The 21,028-nt window shown below is 39.4% G+C and overlaps 1 protein-coding gene across 4 annotated transcripts in view; it reads right to left on the bottom strand.

Annotated features, from left to right (window-relative positions):
- Tmep (Transmembrane endosomal protein) overlaps nucleotides 1-21,028 on the bottom strand; it is a 151,507-nt gene that overhangs the window by 124,504 nt on the left and 5,975 nt on the right. For all 4 annotated transcript variants that reach the window (XM_071591272.1, XM_071591275.1, XM_071591273.1 and 1 more), the window contains exon 2: nucleotides 14,398-14,692. In XM_071591272.1, coding sequence (XP_071447373.1) covers nucleotides 14,398-14,637 — 240 coding nt within the window. In that variant the 5' untranslated portion in view covers nucleotides 14,638-14,692. The remainder of the gene's footprint in view (nucleotides 1-14,397; nucleotides 14,693-21,028) is intronic.

Raw genomic sequence — 21,028 nt, 5'->3', positions numbered from 1 at the left:
GATTACTAATAATTTACAGAAAGCACGATTGAAATACTAATTAATCTATAATCACTTCAGTCTCATAGCAGTCCATTCTATACCTAGACTTCTAATGAAACCATTCATTATTCCTCCACGCAGCAACTAGAAACACAAATACATTAGAGAATGCTAGCCATATTTGATTCCAATTCAGAGCCGTAAAATAACATTAAAATAAAATGGAGGCCAACATTTAACTAATTATTCCTGCCCTAGGCACACCTTGGCATACGACCCAGCAATGGCTCTAGGGTGCGGCTCAGCTGTACCGCATCTCATTGCTACCCTTGACAACGTCAAACAGTATCTCTACACATGTCCCTGCTCTTGCCCCCAGGGCAGAAACTGAACGTGCGCGCGCACTTAAGGAATAAAATTCTTTTTTTTCATTTTAGTACCCACGCAGCTAAAAATCCCCAACGGGCCTAGTTCCCAACATTTTTTTTATGACATTTCCACCGTTCCCTGCGAGCGCAGGTGCGCAACTTTCCGCGACTGCGGAAGCATATTCTCGCAGACACTTCCGGGCTAATTCCATCTAATCGCTTGAGACCTCCCAGACAATAATGCACCCAGGGTGGCAGCTCTCAGGGACGAAGATAAAATACCAGACTCATTCCGGTGCGCTACCTTCAAGAAATCCCCCTTATGCACACTTCTGAAGGGGGATATCTCTTAGAGGCTTACCGGAACTGCAACACGATAGTAAAATTATCTGAGGAAGGGAGGAAGATTGCGATAGTGCGGGAAGGGGGACTCTTTAAGATTATTCTACGAAGAGAAGATATGGAGAGGGAGGAGAGGCGAAAGGGACAAGTGAAACGTGGCAGTAAAGCAAGTTGGTGGTTAGGATAATGATTCTCCCTCGACCTAATCAAGAAGGTATTGGAGGCCAAGGATTAGACGTAGGAATGGATATTAACGATTTTTGGAAGAGAATTCCCACAAATCCGCAACAAAACGTTTACATCAAGTTCTTGGTCCTTTTTAAATCTACTGAGTCTGAATTTTTAAAATCTTTTTCGCCTGAAGTTGAATCTTTCATGCTCCCGTTATAAATGATATTATTCTCATACGGTTGTGCCTTTATCTTTCGAATGAATTCCCTGATTCCCGAAAAATCCCTCGGGTGGACCAGGGTTTCTAGAGCGTTAACATGAGCTATTTGAGCAATATTTGATAGAAATCTTATAATAGCTTTCATTCACTCAAAACTTTATGACTTCGGTTCGTTTAACGGACGCTTACACCGACTCTCCATTGCTTCCATTAAAGGCTGGAGTGACCCATTTTAATGAAGTAATAATATTAAATAAAAATCCGTATTTTTACATGAAATATTTCTGTGGAGGTCACTACATGATATATTAACGCATGTAACACACTATATTTCCACCTATTTCTATTAAGTTTCAGAGATCATGACTGTTCAATACAATTTGATATTAAATCTAAAATCATCTAAAGATTTAATAGTTATTATATGAAAATAACTCCTAGAGAAAATTAAGCCAGCAATATTCCGCATAATTAAAAGCAACCACCTATTATACCATTATTCCTAAATTGCGAAACTATTAGGATTAGCAAGAAATATTCATTAATACATATCTGCTGAAACTACACTGCTGTAGAATGACAGCATACATAGATGCCTGCTCAATCACGTTAAGACAGAAATTAGCGAACAGCTTACCCAACATTGATTCTGATAAAATCACAAATGCAAGGAAAGACGGGAGCTAGGGCATTCACGATGACAGAATTTATGACCGATAAATTATTAACAACCTTACGAAAAAGTTACAGAAACAATTAATTGTATTCTTATATATTATTACAGAGCTTAATGATAAATTGATCGTAAAAATAGTTGGAAAATAGAGAAGCATCGATGAATAATAACAGAAGTGGTTAAAAGTATTTTAGAAAGGAAAATATTTGAATTTTCCGAAAGAATCGATTAATCTCGCTGAAGAGGATAGAAGGACAAAAGAAAGGAGACAGAAAATGAAATAAACGAACTTGGTGAAGGCATAAAATACGACAAGAAATTAATGTAATGTAGGAGAGAATTCGCTTTCAACATTTTCTTCTAACTATCGTGAAATCTGAATTAAGTTGAGACGAAAAGGAGTATATGGAGGCGAATATGGTTTCAGAGACTCAGAAGAAGAAGAGCATCTGTGAATGTGACAGAGGCGACATGCGTACGTACGGATATTCTAGAAGGAGAAAAAGCTAAAAGGAATTAAATTTCCAGGTGAAAACAAAACTTTTTTTGACTTTGCTTACCCCAAGATAACGGCTCGAAGGGCAATATATATCCGTAATGAAGAGTATGCCCGGGTGAGCAGACACTTTATTATGAATTCATATATGACTACCAAGGAAGTTGACGGGAGAGAGGTAGGGCGTGGAGGCATGGATGAAATGGAAGTCTATGCCAGGCTCCAGCGAAGAGGAAGGTGCACTTATCCGATGTTTGCGCGTTACGCTGCGTTACGTGCGCTGTGATTCTTACATCCTTTCCCCAGATCGAAGGAAGAGGGGCGATTCAATCGTCCATTGGGCGACGAGGCCATCCGACCGGGGTTAACGATTGTTTCCGTCGCCCGCTTGAATGAAAGCCCAGCCTTGATAAAAGGAAGGAGGGAATGTGAGGGCAGGCTCGCCTCAGAAGGATGAACTTGCACATCTCCCCATTTTTCCGCTCCGACGACCACTGGGATCGGCAAGTGAGGCGGTGCAGTACTGGGCGAGCGTGCATTCTAACCGCCAGCAAGTTCGTACGAAGATATGCATCTAAAACCAACCATATTGGCCGTACCGCGATTGTTCGCAGGAAGATACCTGGTTTTCCTAGCCCAAAAACTTCAATCTAACCACACTAATATCAAAACGAAGGAGGTTGACGCGCTCCGAGGAGAGAGGATCCACAAGGGCATAATAAAAACTCGTAAGAACATTTCTGACATGAAATCACTTCCTAGAATACGAATTCATTTCACGAATTACACACATTTTGAACCAGCAATTGTATTTTAATTTTCTAACTAAAATTACAAGAGGTTATTTAAAAATCGACGTTGTATTATGTTAGAAGGAAGACCTACCTGACCATGCGAATGCTTGTCCAGTCGTTTTGACGACTCAATTCATTTAAGAGTGCTATAATCCAAATCGAGAAGGTACTACACGAGTAATAATTTGAATAACACACAATAAAAATAGTAATCTTCTTGATCTAATACTCAGGTCACCTTCCCAGCAGAATATTCAAAATTTGAATGATGACAGAACAACAAAAATACAGAAACGAATAACTTACTGTTGTCATTTTTTCTGCTGTGGTGTTACTCTACAGATAGTTAGGTCTTTCAAACGCATGCACAAACAATTGGCTTATGCCAGGGTCTACCACTGCATTCTGCCAGGTTGATAATGAGTTAAAGGGCGACAAAAATGCTTACTGAATGCGAAAATCGCATGCATTAAAGAAAATTTCAAGGCTAAGAAATAAAAAATTCAAGACAGCGCAATTCTTTCGTGCTAGTAAAATGAACCCGGCAGGCTTACGACAAAGAACAAATAAAACACGCTCCTTGAAAATTTTTCTGCGATGTTCTCTTCACTCTCATCCTGCTGTTGACTATATCAATAAAACTCCCGAATGATCAAATATTATGAGACAATGATTCAATATTGTATTAGCAAAATTTTTTCGTCGACGGTGAGATGAATATGAGCCCAATTTGAGATGCACAATTCTCGAACAAATTCCGACGGAATTCACCAATTTTCAAAATTACAATATAAATTACAGTCACAGAGGTTACGTCATCGGGACTACGCTGATTTAACACACTGTGAGAAAAGAAAGTATAAATAGAATGGTTACGCAAGGAAAAGCGATTCACCGTTCGTCATCAACTCTGGCTCTATTCGAAAATTCAAATCGCAGAGGGCATATGAAAAAATATCTTCATATTTTTACCGACTTTAAACGGGTGTCATTTTTTAACACTCAAATTGACGATGAAACAATGACTACCAATTTATTTATCAACATCAACCTCAAGAAACAATCGATCTACAATATCAACGGCGAGGTTATTCGAGTGGATTGATAAACCCCGTCTACTTGGCTCGATAGTTATCCTAACAAAATTCTTCAATGCTAAATTACTGTACTCAACAATCGCGAAAAATCGTGCATATAACAGCAAACCTTCCTTTTTTGCGGGTTAATTTAATCCGCAAGGTTTTTTAACAAGTTTACTGCAAAACGCGCATGCTACTGGGGACCAACAACTATTTTCAAGCTCGTTTGTTGTCTTCAAAGGAAACATGCCACAATGCCATCACTCCAGGTGGCAGAAAAAAGAACGAAATTCTAAACATCCGACTCATCACTTCGCACCCCGCTGCTTTATTGTTATAAAATCCACGTAATCACAATCCGGCAAGGGGCGGTCGGCTGTTTTTATAATCCCCGTTGTGATATCTATTTTTGCGAGAATCCACGGAGTGAAAGTCCCGTGAAATCTAATTATGCTGTGTATGGGAACTATTTTTTTCAACGAACGTGACGTTCCCTCACGACCCGGATCTTTTTACGAGAGTCCTGCGTCAGAGCTCTCTCTGTCAGCCAGCCAATAGAGAGCCGGTTCAAAGATGAACTACCACCCTCCTTCCCAGCTTTATGGACCTCTCGCACCCACGCCGCATCCCTTTGTTGCCATTTAAGCGGAGAATCACGCCGATCCAGCAAACCATTAAGTTTCGCACATGAGCGGTCATGATGGATGTTTCGTCCGTGGACGCTCTCGAATATCGGTAACAAAGGTTTCAAATCCACCAACAAAAGCTCAAGCAGTCGTGAAAGGGAATTAGAAAGGCAGATGCGCATAATGTAGGCACTCGCAAGCCTTGTCCGAGGAATCATTCCAGAAATAGATGAAATTTCCATCGTATACTGTTCGTGGGAGGTTCCGAGTTACGAACGGCAATACATAAGCATTCATTTTCATGATCTACCGACGTGGGATTTCAATTAAATCTCGTATAACTAGCGCTCTATGTTCTATATGCCGGCAGAAATTGTGGTAAATCCTACGTACACAGGAAAACGATTCGAGTCACGACCAAATTCACATGAGGACGGCACGAGAAAATGTAGAAATGTGCTTGAATGGATTAACTTGAACCTAGACTTACAACATCTAAAAACAAAAGTATTATATAAAGTACATAGACGTGTAAGTTAACGATTATCTCCGGCACATTCAACGGGATGTTACGATGTGTGTGTGACAAAACAATACCTACGAACAGCAAAAGCGATGCGGATTTTGTTTTCGTTGTTCATTTTAAATTTCCGCTACACGTTACTACTACTGCGGCTTCAAAAATGGAACGATTTCCTACACGGTGTTATCATCAGATCAGGATGTTCGAGTACACCGGAAAAAGCTCCAATTATAACTATCTGGAGGTAAATTTAAAAGTTTCATATCCTCTCTTTGGTGCCATTATTATCAATGTTTCTATGAGGTAAGATGGTTTATGAGGTGTCCAGCACAAAGGACTGCTAAAATGACGGCGCCGTTTAACTTTATCTTTAGTGCAAGTGTCTTCGTAATAGTTTTATTCTCCGCATAATGAAGTCATTCAGTCTACAAATAACATAGAAAGCCTAAATAAAGAGCCTGTGGAGAGACAAACAATAAGTCGGTCCTGAGACGTTTTCGGCGTGATGACTCGCACATGGTAAGGTGGGAGGTCTTCACACGCTCTCGCGATTGGTGACCCTGGGGGTAGAGACAGTTGCCATCAACAGCGGCACATAACTCTTGCTGGATTAGCTCTCTATTCTATTTAACTTCTGCTAATATCTTCATGCACGCGTAATAAAAACGCTAAAACGAAACCGACCTAAGCAAGTAACGGGGCAGTGATTGACAAAACGGCAACCATTAAATAAAACCTACATATGCTATCTTACATCTACAGGATACCCTACAAACCACCGACAAGGTGTGGTGGGGAATGAATCCAAAGGAGTTCACGAAAAATCGCGGTCACGCATCGTACGTACATGAAAGACTGGTAATTACAAAAATATGGGTGATTACATCGAATACACAACGCAAGCTGTACTTTGCTTTATCATTTATTTATTTATACGGCCAATGTTTTGGGTTGTCCCTTAATAAGAAAATTTTTATCATCTCTATCGTCAGTTATCAACTCACAATTTAATTAACAACGTGCTTATCCGATCCCCCATAACCCTTTCGTAGCCAGTCTAATATATCTTAAGACTTCCGCGGCGACATCACTCTTACTAAGGGCCACCTGATCCTCTTCCGCCCCTCCACTCGAGACAAAGCGACTAAAAGGCTATGCAGCCATTTTCTGCGGTGTTGAAATTCGATCGCGCTATTTTTAAGAGCGCTTTTCAAAAAATATGATTTAGGTCAAAAATATGCAGTTTTCTCAACAGAACGTGACTTTTAATTGAGCGGTGGAATAATAGACTCGTTACATAAAATTTCAAGCGTGCAAATTGAACATGAATTAAAAAATACGAGCAAAACTACGGGAATCGACATGCTGGGAGGAGGAGAAATTCTATTCGGAAAGTAAGGTAAGAAAAAGCCCACCGCCAAGCCTATTACGTAATTTTCTGTCCAGCCATCACGACTTCTGAAGCATTCGTCAGCAGTCGATCGGTTCCCGCATTCAGGTTCCAGTGACATGAACGCCCTGGCACTCTCCTGACTCACTTTCACACGTTCGCGGACTCAGCAAACGTTGCCGCCTCCGTCGGGGCCACTCGCGCGGTTGACGAAGGCAGGATTTTCCGTCTCACGCATATGTACTTCAGTGTCGAAACGGAATCACGCATCCGTCTTGAGCTCGTACCCCTTCACGTGGAAGATCCTCACACCGTGTCTCCCATCCAGCCCTCATCACCCCCTCCCCCGCCCGCCTCAGCACTAGCCAGCTCTGCGGCCTTCCTCCGAGGCCCAAGGTCGACACCATCTCCTCCAGCAGCCAGAGGCGAGCGAGCGGGGTCACTGGCGGAAGTGAGACCTTCCACGCCGCTCACAATCCATCGGCCGAATCGCAGCTGCGAAACTCTGTTTACCATTCTTCAACCCGAAGATACACGATAATATAAAAACAGTGGGGTGGGGCAAGAGGACAACTGTTACGAAAAAAAACGAGGATAAGTGCCACCGACACGGCATCCGTTCTACGAGAACGAAAAAATGGTCTCGGGATTCTCACCCGAAAAGTTCAAGTGACGGGATTTTCGCCATGACTTGGCGACTCTAATGTTTCCCCAAAGTTGTTCGTAGAAATAGGCATTCGTCCCGATTATTTCGATTCGCGTCACGGTTGAATGCACACGAGGAAGGCACGAGAAAATGTTGGCACTCGGCTGGGTTACCTTCGACCTCAGCACGAATTGGGCAGAGTCAATAGTAGTACCAACATCTGAAAACAAAACTTTTACATTAATAGATATTAGGTGAACGATAATCTCTGAACGTTTCCAAACGGGAACTCGAAAGATTAACGTTCGACAACGCGACGCAAAACGTAAAAATTGGTTTATTATTATTATTGGACGTAACATTTCTTGTATTTTATCCATTTCAAACTTTTGCCACAAGGCAAACAGCATGAAGGAAAGAATTGGAAAGTAATTACGTCACTGTCACATACTACGTCGCACAGCCTTGGGCATATATATATATATATATATATATATATATATATATATATATGCCCAAGGCTGTGCGACGTAGTATGTGTATATATATATATATATATATATATATATATTATATAAAGTTATTATAACAATGGCACAATATCAAATCCATCCATATACACAGCTTCAAAAATATCTTCTTCAAATTAAAAGCATCAGCAAATATAAGCCCCATAGTTCAGATCCTTCACGCACTACAGGAGATATTCTAATCATGAAAAAATACATCTTTAAATCACAAAAGAAATAGAGGTATTGAGGTTCCATAAACACGTCTTCCCATGGATTTGCGATTAATTTCTTCAGCGCAAGATAACTCATACATGCACAATATTCTACTTAAAACGTTTTTGCTAAAGATAGTTTAAGTCAAATTAGAGTAAGTATTCTGCGCTCTAGAGGGTACCTCACGTTGTATCGGATATCATTGAACGACACCGAACTTTTTCGCCTAACTCGCTACAACCAGGAGTGAAATATCGGATACCCAAAACGAGTAATTTCTTTGCTTCGACTTTCTGTTGTAATTCTTCAGTCTCACCTTGTTATTCTCCAGTTCCTGCAATGGCGCAAGTTAAGTTTATCCGCTAAAGAATCACATTCAGCATGCAGATTTGAAGTCCACCATAAATGGATGGTTGGCCAAGGAATGAAACCGATTCAAGACGGAATGAACGCATTCCGATCCAATGGGCGAAAATACAGAAGCGTGATTGATAGAGAAAAAAATTAAAGAACTCAAATTTGTAAAAAACCAAACATCACCTTGCCGCAAACAAATCCCGCAAAAAGCCAAGATAATTCCACGATTTTCACTTAAAAAGTAACAGTAATTAAAAGTTGTCCCTCGTAGAACCAAATTAGTTCTTATTCAATGACAGCAATCATTATAGAGACAAGTATAAATTCGACTGTAAAATAGGCCCTAGACAAAAATTTTAATTTCTGGCCAATGCAAGGCCCAGGAGAGAAACCGCAACAAGTTCCTGATGCGACTGAAACTTCCCGTGAGTATTTGGCTCACTTTTACGTCTCTCTCTCAAAATGCTCTCAGAACTTATAATTTTATACTTCTAAATTATACAAAAAAGCCCTAGTTATATTTACGCCCTCATTAAAAGTAATGCAGAATTACGCCGAGAGCATTCTTATTTACGCATCCCTCTAATTGCGAAGGTATACAACCATCAATCCAAAAATCACTTAATAGGTTTTTCACTGCGGCATGAACAGACTAATAACGTCCGCAATTCATTGTATACTTAGTTTTCCTACCAAGCAGTGCGTAAAAAGGTCCAAATTCACGAGACAAAAATGGTCCCATCCTCTCTTGATGAGCGAAAAATACTCTCCGCCGGCGGGAGCGGATTAATTTTTAGAGGATTCCAAGCGGGCCCTCGGGAAGGTAAATGGAGCCCACGGAGTTAAGAGCGACCGAGCACCCGTGGAAAAAAAAACATGGCACTTTTGGCTATTTTTTTCCGGAGAAGCTTGAGGGGAAAACGTGAACCAGGTTATCCGCCGAAAGAGTTTGCGTTAAAACTCTTAAATTTGGACGGAAGAGTAAATGATGTCATTACTTATCGAGAAGAGGACGTCGCGATTGGGCCAATTAGATGGCTCGTGAAACGCTTAGCAGATAGCAGCAGGGGCGTGCATAAGGAAAGTGAGGGAAGCAGAGAGAGAGAGAACACGGTGACATATATGAGTTATAGAGGCCTTATTTTTTTATGGCAAAGTCCATTAATTAACGTAATTCATGTGGAACAAGACTTGGCACTACACGCGAAACTACGAACTGGGATATCACGGCAATTAAAAACATTAGATAAAGCCACTTTACAATTAACGGGGAAGCGTCGTGCGCGTTTAAAAAAAAGCCACGAAGTTATGTGCGATTGTTGTAGTTCTACAAAAAAATTAAAATTTACGAGACAAAAACGTTAAAAAAAACGAGTAACAGCTCCATGCAGGTTGGACTTGTAATACGAAATCGGATAAATACTTAATTGAAGACCGTCTACGTATCTCAAAATGAATGTCTCTACGCGGCGAGCGGGAACAAATGCACTAAATCATTAGCATTTTGCAAGTGATGAATTAAAATTTCTCCACTTATCCCAAGAAAAAGACACCAGCAAGGTTATGCCATAAATAGGATCATAAAATAACAAATTAAAGTAAAACTCCTAAAGCCGTAACACCAATCGTCCCGCAATGAAAAAACAATTTTTTTGCTGCGATGGTTTGTGGGGAAAGAAATTTCAAGACAGTGACCAACCACAACCTCCCAATCAGAATACCCTTCTGTAGTAGTTTGCGGGGATGTTACTTCCTCGCCAGTGACCAACTACAGACCCAAATACAAATGGGATCCTTCACAGGGTTAAAGCGGCTCCGTTAAGGATACTAGGGTTAATGAACAAATACACACTATCCGGATCTTACATACACACTTCAGGATCATAATAGACAATATGGAACGTACTCGCGCATTTTTAACCACCGACCCTCACTTCTTGCACCAGGGAAATTTTGAGGGAGAGCTTAGAACAAAATGCAAAAGAGATGATTACACTCCCCCACCATTCTCCATCTATCAACACTAAAATGCACGAATGCGACTAAATAAATGAAAGACGCCAAGTATGCCAAGAGCACACACGAGCATAAAATGCACTTTTCGTGCAAACAGAAGACAGGCGTTTAACTGTCACGTGCAATATTTTCACGAATTAAAACCAATAAAACTTCTTGCTTTCGTCGCTCCGAGACGAAAAAGGCTGAAAGCACGCCACATGTACCGTGATTCATGAACCCACAACAGGAAACTGCCAGAGGTTGTTTGCAGGCCCATTTGGATAAAAAATCCAACAAAGTAAGTCGAATCTCCATGGTTACTAAGCTTTAATAGCACGAACTTTTTATGCGGCTCTACTGCAAAAGATATTCGAACACGACATTAGATTTACTAATAGCTCCTAGGTAGGTGGGTAGTTAGCCTGTTGAAACGTGATACCAAGTTATCATGTCCGCAAAGGGCTGAGAAGAAGATAATATAAGCAAGCACAAGATCGAGCAGATTAGATTTTAAAACTTAACGAAAATACACACCGTAAATTGCAAGGGTTACTTTTTGGAGAGGCGCGATGGCTTTCAAGACATTCGATGACGTCGATGAGAAAGTTATAAGACTAAAAAAAAAGGATAGCGGCCGATAATTGTCGACACCCTTAATAAAATTACACATTCACAACGGACACATTGGTATTAAAACGCAGGGTGTTTAAATTTTTTTCTCTTAATGATGAGTTTTAAACAAATGCCATAACAAAAACCGTATGGAATTTTGTTGACATGAGGTTTAAAACGGGAAAAAGGGGGGCTGCTACATTAATAACAAATGGTTAGCAGAAACAGTCAATTAGTGTAGTTTCCACATCAATCTCAATTTCTAGAACCATATCATTCACTACATGGAAATGTACCAAGGTAAAGTTGTGCGATAAGAAACTCTATGATTTATTTTATTGATATTAATGAAACAATTATGTACATACAATTTAATGGAGTTTCATAATACCATGAACAATTTACACACGCCACATAAATATAAATTAATGGTGACCGACATATTCGCTGAAATAATTTCTATGATTTCGATGGTCAAATGCTCCATCATTCGATGCTTATCCCGTACGATCATTGGGATGGGCAGGCAGTTAGAGAAATATCAGCACAAAAGGTAGCCTAGAAGCAACGGCGTATAAATGACAAATTAAAGACCAGAGTGGAGTCCTCCACTCGATAAACACCAAAAGCCAAAGTTGGTTTCCCTTTCGTTTTAATGGTAGCAAATATAAAAAAGCAATGTAGAAAGTACATTTTATGCGCCTTTGAATACGAAGATTGGTCCAACGAAGACACCCATTTTTTTCCTATCCAATACTAACTTTCACAAACACACCATAATAGCTCCTATTCAATATATCCATCTTTATGCGGACTATGAATTTGTGCCTTTTTTCTTCCTCGCCGGACCTTAAATTACGCCCTAAACAAATCTGTTGAGCATTTAAGAGTGACCAATCCAGCTGATTTTTACACTTATTGTCAGCCATACACGGATTTTCCTTTTAATCTACCAAAAATTTCTTAGTTTCTCCAGTCAGCATTTGATTTTATTGTACTAATTTCTCATCTCCACTTTCATTTTACCGGTTACCACGGAGAAAATATGGATTCCAAGATTTTAAGGGTTGGAAAAATTCCATGATTTACAGGTTTTGAAGAGTTTCTATCCACTTCTCGCTTAAATTTTCTCTTGATAAAAACGAGCTTGACGAGAGATAACCCACTGACTAATTCATTATATTACGTCTCGTTCCCTTACTCCTCGTACGACCTAAACGCCAAGGTTAACTTTTGAAAGAGCCCAAACTATAAATTTCATTAAAACTCATCAGCTAGAGAGATGTAGCTCTAGAATAGACCACCCACTCTCACCAGAAAACATGACAGTCACTGAAACTGTAATTTGCCTCTGTATATGTAACGACCCGCTCAAAACACGACATATGGGAATGCTTTCCCGCAGACGGCAAAACGCGCCTTTCCTTTTGGGTAATCAAAAATTCAGGAGAGGAAAGGATAACCATCGTCATTAAATGGCACCATCGCTTACCGCCATATGAATAAATAACGTTTATTATTAGATACGTATTTCGAGTACGGTAGAAATTAGAAGATGGAGGAATTAAGGCTGAAATACCATTAAGGTTTTAGTCTGACGAATTAAAACTCGGAGAGTACCGCTCCCATTAATTTTTATCATGAGATCTTTAACACCAATTTTCACAAAATAATCGTTTTATAACTCTAATTGTCACTATATATTTGTTTATATATATATACCAAGATATATATATATATATATATATATATATATATATATATATACATATATATATATATCTAGGACAGCAACAAACAATATAAAAACATAAATAGAACACACGTTATTTCTTGATAATTTCGACGGAATTTAACTCCGTATTCATCGGAAGAATATATATTGTTTGTTGCTGTCCAAATTTCTTATTCGACACTTCCGTATTACTTCGAAGAAATCATATATATATATATATATATATATATATATTTTCTATAAAAATGAGTATTTGTTCGCCGTTTGGCGGGATTTCGTGTTTGAATGTATATATATGTATGTATATATATACATATATATATATATATACAGTATATATATATATATATATATATATATTTATATGTATATATGTGTGTGTGGGTGTGGGTGAAATAGACAGAGAAGAAAACAAATGAGGAAGTACTTGGTATGGTGGGCGAGGAGAGGGATTTGTTGGGAGAAATCCTGTGGAGGCAGGAAAAGTGGATGAAGGCGGTATTGACCGGCAGTGGGATGTTGAAGACTGTAATAGAGGGGAGATTATTAGGCAAACGAGGAAAGGGAAGGAACAGGAAAGGGATGTTGGAGTGGATGAAAGGAGGAAGAAAGTACTCAGAAATGAAGAGGGGTCTGATGTAGAGTAGGATACTGGATTTTGTATTTTGTTAGGAATCACAAAATATTTATTTAGTAGCTGTATCCATCCAAAAACCTACCTTAACCGGTATATTACCTAATAATAATATATATATATATGTGGGGGTGAGTGTGTGAGTGAATTTACAGGTAACAATTTAGGAATGACTATATTTGACGCAGAGTTTACTGCAGCTTGTTTATTTTCGTTTTCCTCTCCCTTGAATACCCATCATACACATGATTGATATACGAGGGAGGGGAAAGACGCACTATGATACGGTGTAACGTGATTGCAGGGACCTATATCAAGCGTAATATAATTTTTTGGATTTCAGTGAATGACAAAACACCAAAGTAGAACGGCAGAAAAAGTATGGGTCGCTGATAAAATTTTATGCGCAGGATTTGTCATCAAAATAACCTCCCATAAATAATTATCGGCATCGCGGGTAACAATTTTTATCACACTTTTAGCACCAGTTCTGGAAAGTGGCTTCAAACTGTTTCGATCGCGTCTTAATAAGCCAAATGTCATCACAGTACCTACGTATGCTAGGAAACAACCGCCTTCGCAGTCGCCTACGAGTTAAAGCAGCCTGCGTTTCAACTTAACCACACCGGACGCAGACGTATTTTCGTAAACATAATTTCACACGGAGTCGTTAGTACTTTAAAACACAATACGCGCGCTCCCATCGGAGTTCGAAACCCGTATCTTTTGGAACAGCGGCACTGGACTGGAATAGGGGCGTTTGACTTCGAATTAACCCGGTCATTGTTTCTCGTTCATTTCGACTCGACTGTCGTTAAACCACGCAGGTTCCGGATACCATCGCCATCCCGAACCGTCACATTGACCGTTCACCGAGATCGTGCGGCACGCGCGTTTGCAGGACGATCACATATGGCGAGAAACTTCCCTGGGCGCGCCTCCTACCAGTTGTGCGGTGGGGAGGGGGGAATTATTGGTCGGTCGGGCAGGGGCAGAGGGGCCGCCCGGAGGCGGGAGACTCACCTGGTGACACGTGAGGAGCAGGGCGGCCACGACGAAGGCCCCCGCGATCCCTTGCGCAGCCTTCGTCTGCAGGAATATCTGCGGCACCTCTTCCGTGAGCGCGACGCTGCTCAGGGTGTCGGCCATTGTTGTGGATGAGACGGCGGCGAGCGAGGGTGTCGACGTGAGAGTGGCGGAGGGAGTGGAGGAGGAGGGGGAGGCGGGGCCGATCGTTGTGGAAAAGTTCACTGTGGCCGCCATGGCGACCCGATGGCTCCTGGCCACTCCAGATCTAACGGAATGCGGCCCTCCCTCCCTGTGAAGGAGAAAGAGAGATAAAACGAAGGATAAATAGACGTATTCAGAAAATAGCCAATTGCACATTATGACAAGCAATGCATTTCAAATGCGACTTGTGTCCTGATGAAAATATCAGACCTATACATTTCCGACAAACTGAATATTGCAGATTCTATTCTTGATTTTTTTAAACTTCCCCTCAATTACTTAAATCTTTCTTGAATTGTCACATACGCTAACGTAGCATATACATTTCATTCGGTCACGCCGGAAATAATGCTTAATTGGACGAAATACTTAAAATAATACAATAATAATACATGGAACAGGAATAATACAGGAAACAGGAATCAATTTTCATTATAAAAATAGATGACACACTAACATTATGACACCTATTGGTAACGACATAGGATCAATTAAAAACCCCTAAAGATACTTTCATCCACTCAAAGGTGAATTTTACGCCATAACTTTACTTTCAAATCATACCATAACGTCTACACTGACAGACCAAGAACACTAGTACCTCTATGAGTACACACAGCATAGGCCTAAAGCCCATTGGCTAAATTCATTCACAACAGCATTCATAGTAAATTACGTTATACTGTTAACATCTTTTTGAGTATATATCCCATTGTTTACGTCGATTTAAGTATTTATAGTTCACAACTGCATTAACTTAAATCATCGAACTTTTTCCTATTAATTCGATAGCAAAAAGAGTACTTCACAATGTCAAGAGTAAAAAAACAAGGAATAGAATATATTATCAAAATATTTGGAGGAAATATAATTACGGGTATACTAAATTTTAAAAAGTGTTAATTCTACCAACTAACCTAACTTTAACCATATCTAATTAACCAATCATAGGTAAATAAAATAATGCAATCAAGTCTTTGTGACAGATACAAATATGCCATTTAATTTGACCATGATATGATACATATTCCAGCGCCAAAGTTCACGGACTCATTACAATTTAACACTGAAAATATTATTATTAACTAAATGAACATCCGCATCTAAGGCCATTCCCTGGCAACGTATTGTTGAAAAGTTATGTAATGACTTCAGTACTAAAATGGAACGGCCCCGTGGTGCCGGTTGATTGGTGAATTAAAGTCTTGTTCGTCAAGACAACGTATACGGAACAATATACTTCGTGTAATGTTGTGTTCAAAAACTTACAACAGTTCGTAATAAATACATGAGGAGCAGAATAGTTTATGCATATCCCCAACTGTGACACATTTCGACAGGTGACACGGTTCCATCTACACAAAAGATCTTTCAGGGCCAGGTTTCTAACTGCATAATTTCTTCGCCAGGTTTTCTTACATAAGAAACCCACGATATTTTTATCTTTCCAGGAGAGTCCTTATCTTAATAAAAATGCGTGACAATAAGAGAACCGGCGGAATCAGAAGTCCCCAAAAACTTACTGGGAAAGTTCAGAAAAAAATGAAGTCCCTGAGTGTCCATAATATTCTTAGATCTCGCAGCAGCCTTACCAGATACAGAGGAGGAAAACTTAACGCAGTCTTTCCGATAGGAGGGTTATTTGGGAGTAGGTAGTATTTTCAAGGGGTGACGTTGGAAAACAAAACACTTCAGTCATTAGCCTTTTCCCAACATAAACCAGCATGCGTCCCATACATTATAACTGCAAACGAACAAAAACATTACTGAAGGTACTAATTAACAGATATCGCCCAATAGGCAATCAAACTTGCACTGAAAAATACGAGAACTAAACCAGGGTCCTAGCCGAGAGAGCACGTAATCCGCACGTGCTGCACGTAATCAGTAATTTCACCGTTACGCCATTCACTTCGATCGGTACCTCTAAAACGATCCTCTTCCAGACAACTGAAAATAAGTCAGGGTTTCCATAGCTACCGGTTAACTCTACATAATATAACGTATTAAGGCCAGCGGCATACCTCCACTCAATAAAAAATAATTACCTCAGATTCTAATCATGGATGTACTCAGTTCAGTGGAGTAAATCGTTAACCCAGAAAAGTCAATAATTAGCGTGAAACACGAATGCCCTCCCCTTCGTTTATCAGCACAACGATGAATGTTTTTGACTTGGAAACGGGCCTGACTAGAAGAAGAATTCGTTCAGCTTGGGAATAATCGATCATCCCTCACTCGGAAGAATGACTGTCGCAGAATGTCTCGAGAAAGCCTCGTAGCCACATGCGGGAAACTTCGGTCGTGGATTAACATCAAGTAAACGAGTAGCAATCAATTTCGAGAGAACAACAGTGATCATACAGAATATACCAGGTACGATACACAAATCTACATGCTTTCCAAACTAAAGGCCGCAACGCTGGATGTTGAGTGCATTTTGAAATATTTACTACGACAAGTCAACTAATAAATCAAATACGGACGCAATTATTTCACTTTAATTGAGTATGTGATGATTTGGCCAGGAATAATCAAAGCTGGCTTGTTTTCACGACAGAGTTTTTTAAATATTTCTTCGTGAGAGGCTATAAGGTTCATTACATTTTCTACGTTTTTATTCTTTAAACATTGGTCAAAACCAATCAACAATTTCGAGCCGCATCCGAGCGACTGGCCAGCAATTTCTGTAAAACATTCAAAATAGCCATCATTTTTAGGCAAGGAAACAAAATATTTACCATGCAATAGCTTCGTCTGAATTAAAATAATAAAACCAATATAGATCTGCTTCGATTTTATTCAAATCATACAAACCTTTCAGCAAGTTTAAGAATGCATGACTCCGCTCGGTGATATTGAATTCATATCAAATTATAAAATGGCGAATGGATGAAACGCGTTTTCAGCAAAATTACTAGAAAACTTAAAAGAGATTTCAGTAAATACAGGTGTGATTACGTCACGCCATATCTATTAATATCGAAAGATATCAAAGACGGAAGTTTCCGATAATAGATGACTCAATACTTGAGAAAATGATTTCAATAGCTTTTTCGAATACACCATACTTGATGAGTTAATAAAATCGATTTCAAGCTAATAAAAATTCCCCAAAATAAGAAAATTCTTTTTAAGCTCTCACACCTAAGATAGCTCAAAAGAAATGTGTTGAGCGCCTAAAATCCTGAGAGTGGTGGTGCGCTCGAAATATCGCATCATTTCGAAAACTGACAAATTATCTCAGTTATGAATTATGAGTAACGACATGCATGGATCGGTATGGAGTATAAATATATGGATCGGTAATAGTTAACTTCATTCGTCAGGACTCCATTGCAATACACAGTAATATTTGTTTTTATGGAGACATTGATTACTTACTGAGTCTTAAAGATATTATGCTAATGGTTACACGAAACGTTCTACTATTCCGCGAAAGACTCTTGACAGTGTTATTAACAACGACGAAAAGACAGTAATTCACACCCAGGGAGTGGATTTCATCGGGAAGAAAGAAGAACATTAAGAAAATGGGAGGCCATGTGAAAGGCGGGGTGAAACATAGAGCCTGGTGCAAATTGTTCCTCGTAAAGACGTCCATTCTGTTGATGATGTCGATTAATCGAATAAGTTTCACGGCTGAGGTCCAACGAACCACTAGAAAGAAGTTTTATTTTTCTACCCCAGTCAAACGAAACATCTCAAACATTCATCTACCAGGACACAGAAAGAGTTCCGAAAATTGTAAATATTTGATGACGTTTACCTCTCCATCTTACCGAGTTACCGCGGTTATTACAGGTACCGCTAAAGCTACAGGGGAGAGAAGGTTTTCTCAGATTTAGACGGAGGACAAGCAGGAGTTCAAACAGAAGAAAAGCACTCACAAGTTAAGGTATTTTCAGGGCGAAAAATTCGGTCAGTGCGAAAGCATACAAAAATAGGCACGGACTAGAATGGCACCGAATGCCTCCCTTAAATACGTATGCACGCCGCGAACATGATATTTTTTCGCTCTCACACCTGCACAACAGACTGTTCAATGTCCAATTGATTGGAGTCGACATTATTACATTGTTTCTCAAACGCATGAAAAAAACAATAAGTACCTTTCAATTAAAAATTCTGCCAATTAAAAAACACACATTGCCACTTGACCCTAGAGGTGAATATAAATCAAGAGCGACGTAGGGCCATAGGCGAATAGTAAACCTTCAGTTTAGTTTTCGTGTCCTAACTAGAAATATTTATAAAGGACGCGAAGCCCGCCGTACAGGAACATGGCAAAAATATCAAGCGCTGTCAGCGATAAGACTTCCAATTTATATGTTATTTCAAGCTGACAATTCCAAAGGTTGACTGCTCTGTTGACCCACATTTGGAGCCCACAAAATATTCTGAACTAGCAATTACGTTGGGGTTGGTAAAATACTGATAATGAGAAAGATATCTATTAAAAATAATGCATACGCGGCACTTAAACAAATGCATATATCGTGGCGTTACATAAAATAAATTACCATTCATTTTATCATGCAAATGGGCCAGCATTTCGAGCGACTGGTACTATCACAAAAGAAATAACTATGGGCTCCCAGAACGTAATTAGCGTGGTTCATCCCTTGGTGTGATAGGAAATCAGCATAAGAAGCGTATCCGGAAATACTGATTTTTATCTACCACTATGATTGAGCATTACTATACGCCATTGTTTAACTCTATTGTTGCATGCAGCGCAATAAGACAACACGTGGCTCCGTACGCAGGCAACTATAAAACGATAGTGTCACCTTCCTTAGCTTTTTTGTCAAAGGAAAAAGCAGCACAGAGCATGAGCTCATTTCTAGAAGTAGGCCCGAAATGCGGACGATCCCCCCGGGGCGTCGAATCTTGGAAAATACGAGACCTTGGCTTCCATTCTTGAATCGAACGATGAAAAACAGTCTATATTGGTACCATTTCCGTCCGATACTGCAAAAGTCAATACATAGGCCTACCGTAAAATTCTACACCCAATTATGCTGTAATATTTCCTTCCGAAATGTTTTTTTATTACTAATAAAATTAAATCAATATTGTCTCATGACGTAGTATGATGTAGAGCATAGTAAAAAAACATTTAAAGCCATAACAGGAAACAAATATAGCAGCTTGGTGAGCACAACATTTTCAATGATTTGATGGCACGACATTGGACTCATTATCATCTCACTCCAATTCTCATTAAATACCCAATTGAATGCACGAACGAGTTTGCGAGTAAAACACGTCAAGTTCGAAAATTAAGGTCCATGCACAAGGTATGGGAAGTAGACCGTGAGTGCAACACCTGAAATTGCGCAGGTCAGCAGCTTCAAGGGATCGGCAACATGCTTATTGGAATCATTTAGAGCCTCAGAGAGTAGGCCAAGCTGGTGCTTCAGCAAACAAGTTCCGTACATCTGTAGTGTACTTGCTCCAATTAGCAGCATGCCCATCTGTTCCCTTGAGACGTGAAACAAATACATACATGCAAGAGGTCACGCATTGGAACTCGGCGACATATTTCACGACTCAAAACAATAAATGTATCACTAAATACATTGAAGACAAAGCTTCGAGAATTTTCCTCGATTTAACTCCGCAAAATTCCCCACATTCCAGGCGGCTTACTAATCAAAGGCCGATAAGATTAGTTGTAAACACCGAGGGTTCAACCACAAGAGAATGACGTAGTTTGATGTCTAATGAGATTTCGTGGGCTAAGAACGCTGTGGTGTCTACAGAGTAACCGGGCGGCATTATCAATTATAAAGAATTTAAGATACATAATTTAAATAACAGCGTTCTGTCATAAATCATATTGATTTTTTTAAATAAATACCACGAGATGGCGACATGAAATATCTGTTAATTTTTAAGTACACAGGATATGATTCACTCGGGCTTAACTTGGTGTAATAGTGAGATATTTACAGTTTGTAAAAAAATTAGCTGCCATAATTTTCACGATTTATACTGTAACCTTTTAAAAGGGCGTAATTTGTTTATGGAATCAGAGCTGGTCGTGGTATTTTGTTTCAAAATACAAAAAAAGAAATTGTTTCAACATCAAAAAATGAATTTTGATGTGATTTCGATAAACAAAACAACGAACGGAAATGCCCTTTCAAATGCATTTCATTAAATGTCTTAGGAAAATATACAACCACCATATTATTACATTGCTCGGTATGCGCTGTTGATTGAGAAAGCAAAATATAATCAGAGGTAATTCCATGTTTGGCGAAAATATCATCTATATATATAATATATATATTGGTAAATGTAAAGCTGTCGACACATTAGGCGTTTTTAATAAATTATTATTCATCCCGGGATGGAAATAAGGAAACTTGTAGTTTACTGTAAACTTATCAATTGTACTTAAATTTTAAATTAC

Source organism: Hetaerina americana, unplaced genomic scaffold (genome assembly GCF_022747635.1).
Source record: "Hetaerina americana unplaced genomic scaffold, ioHetAmer1.1.p SCAF_1, whole genome shotgun sequence".
Classification (NCBI taxonomy): Eukaryota; Metazoa; Arthropoda; class Insecta; order Odonata; family Calopterygidae; genus Hetaerina; species Hetaerina americana.
Note: the sequence above shows the minus strand (reverse complement) of the source record. Positions and strands in the feature narration are given on the sequence as shown.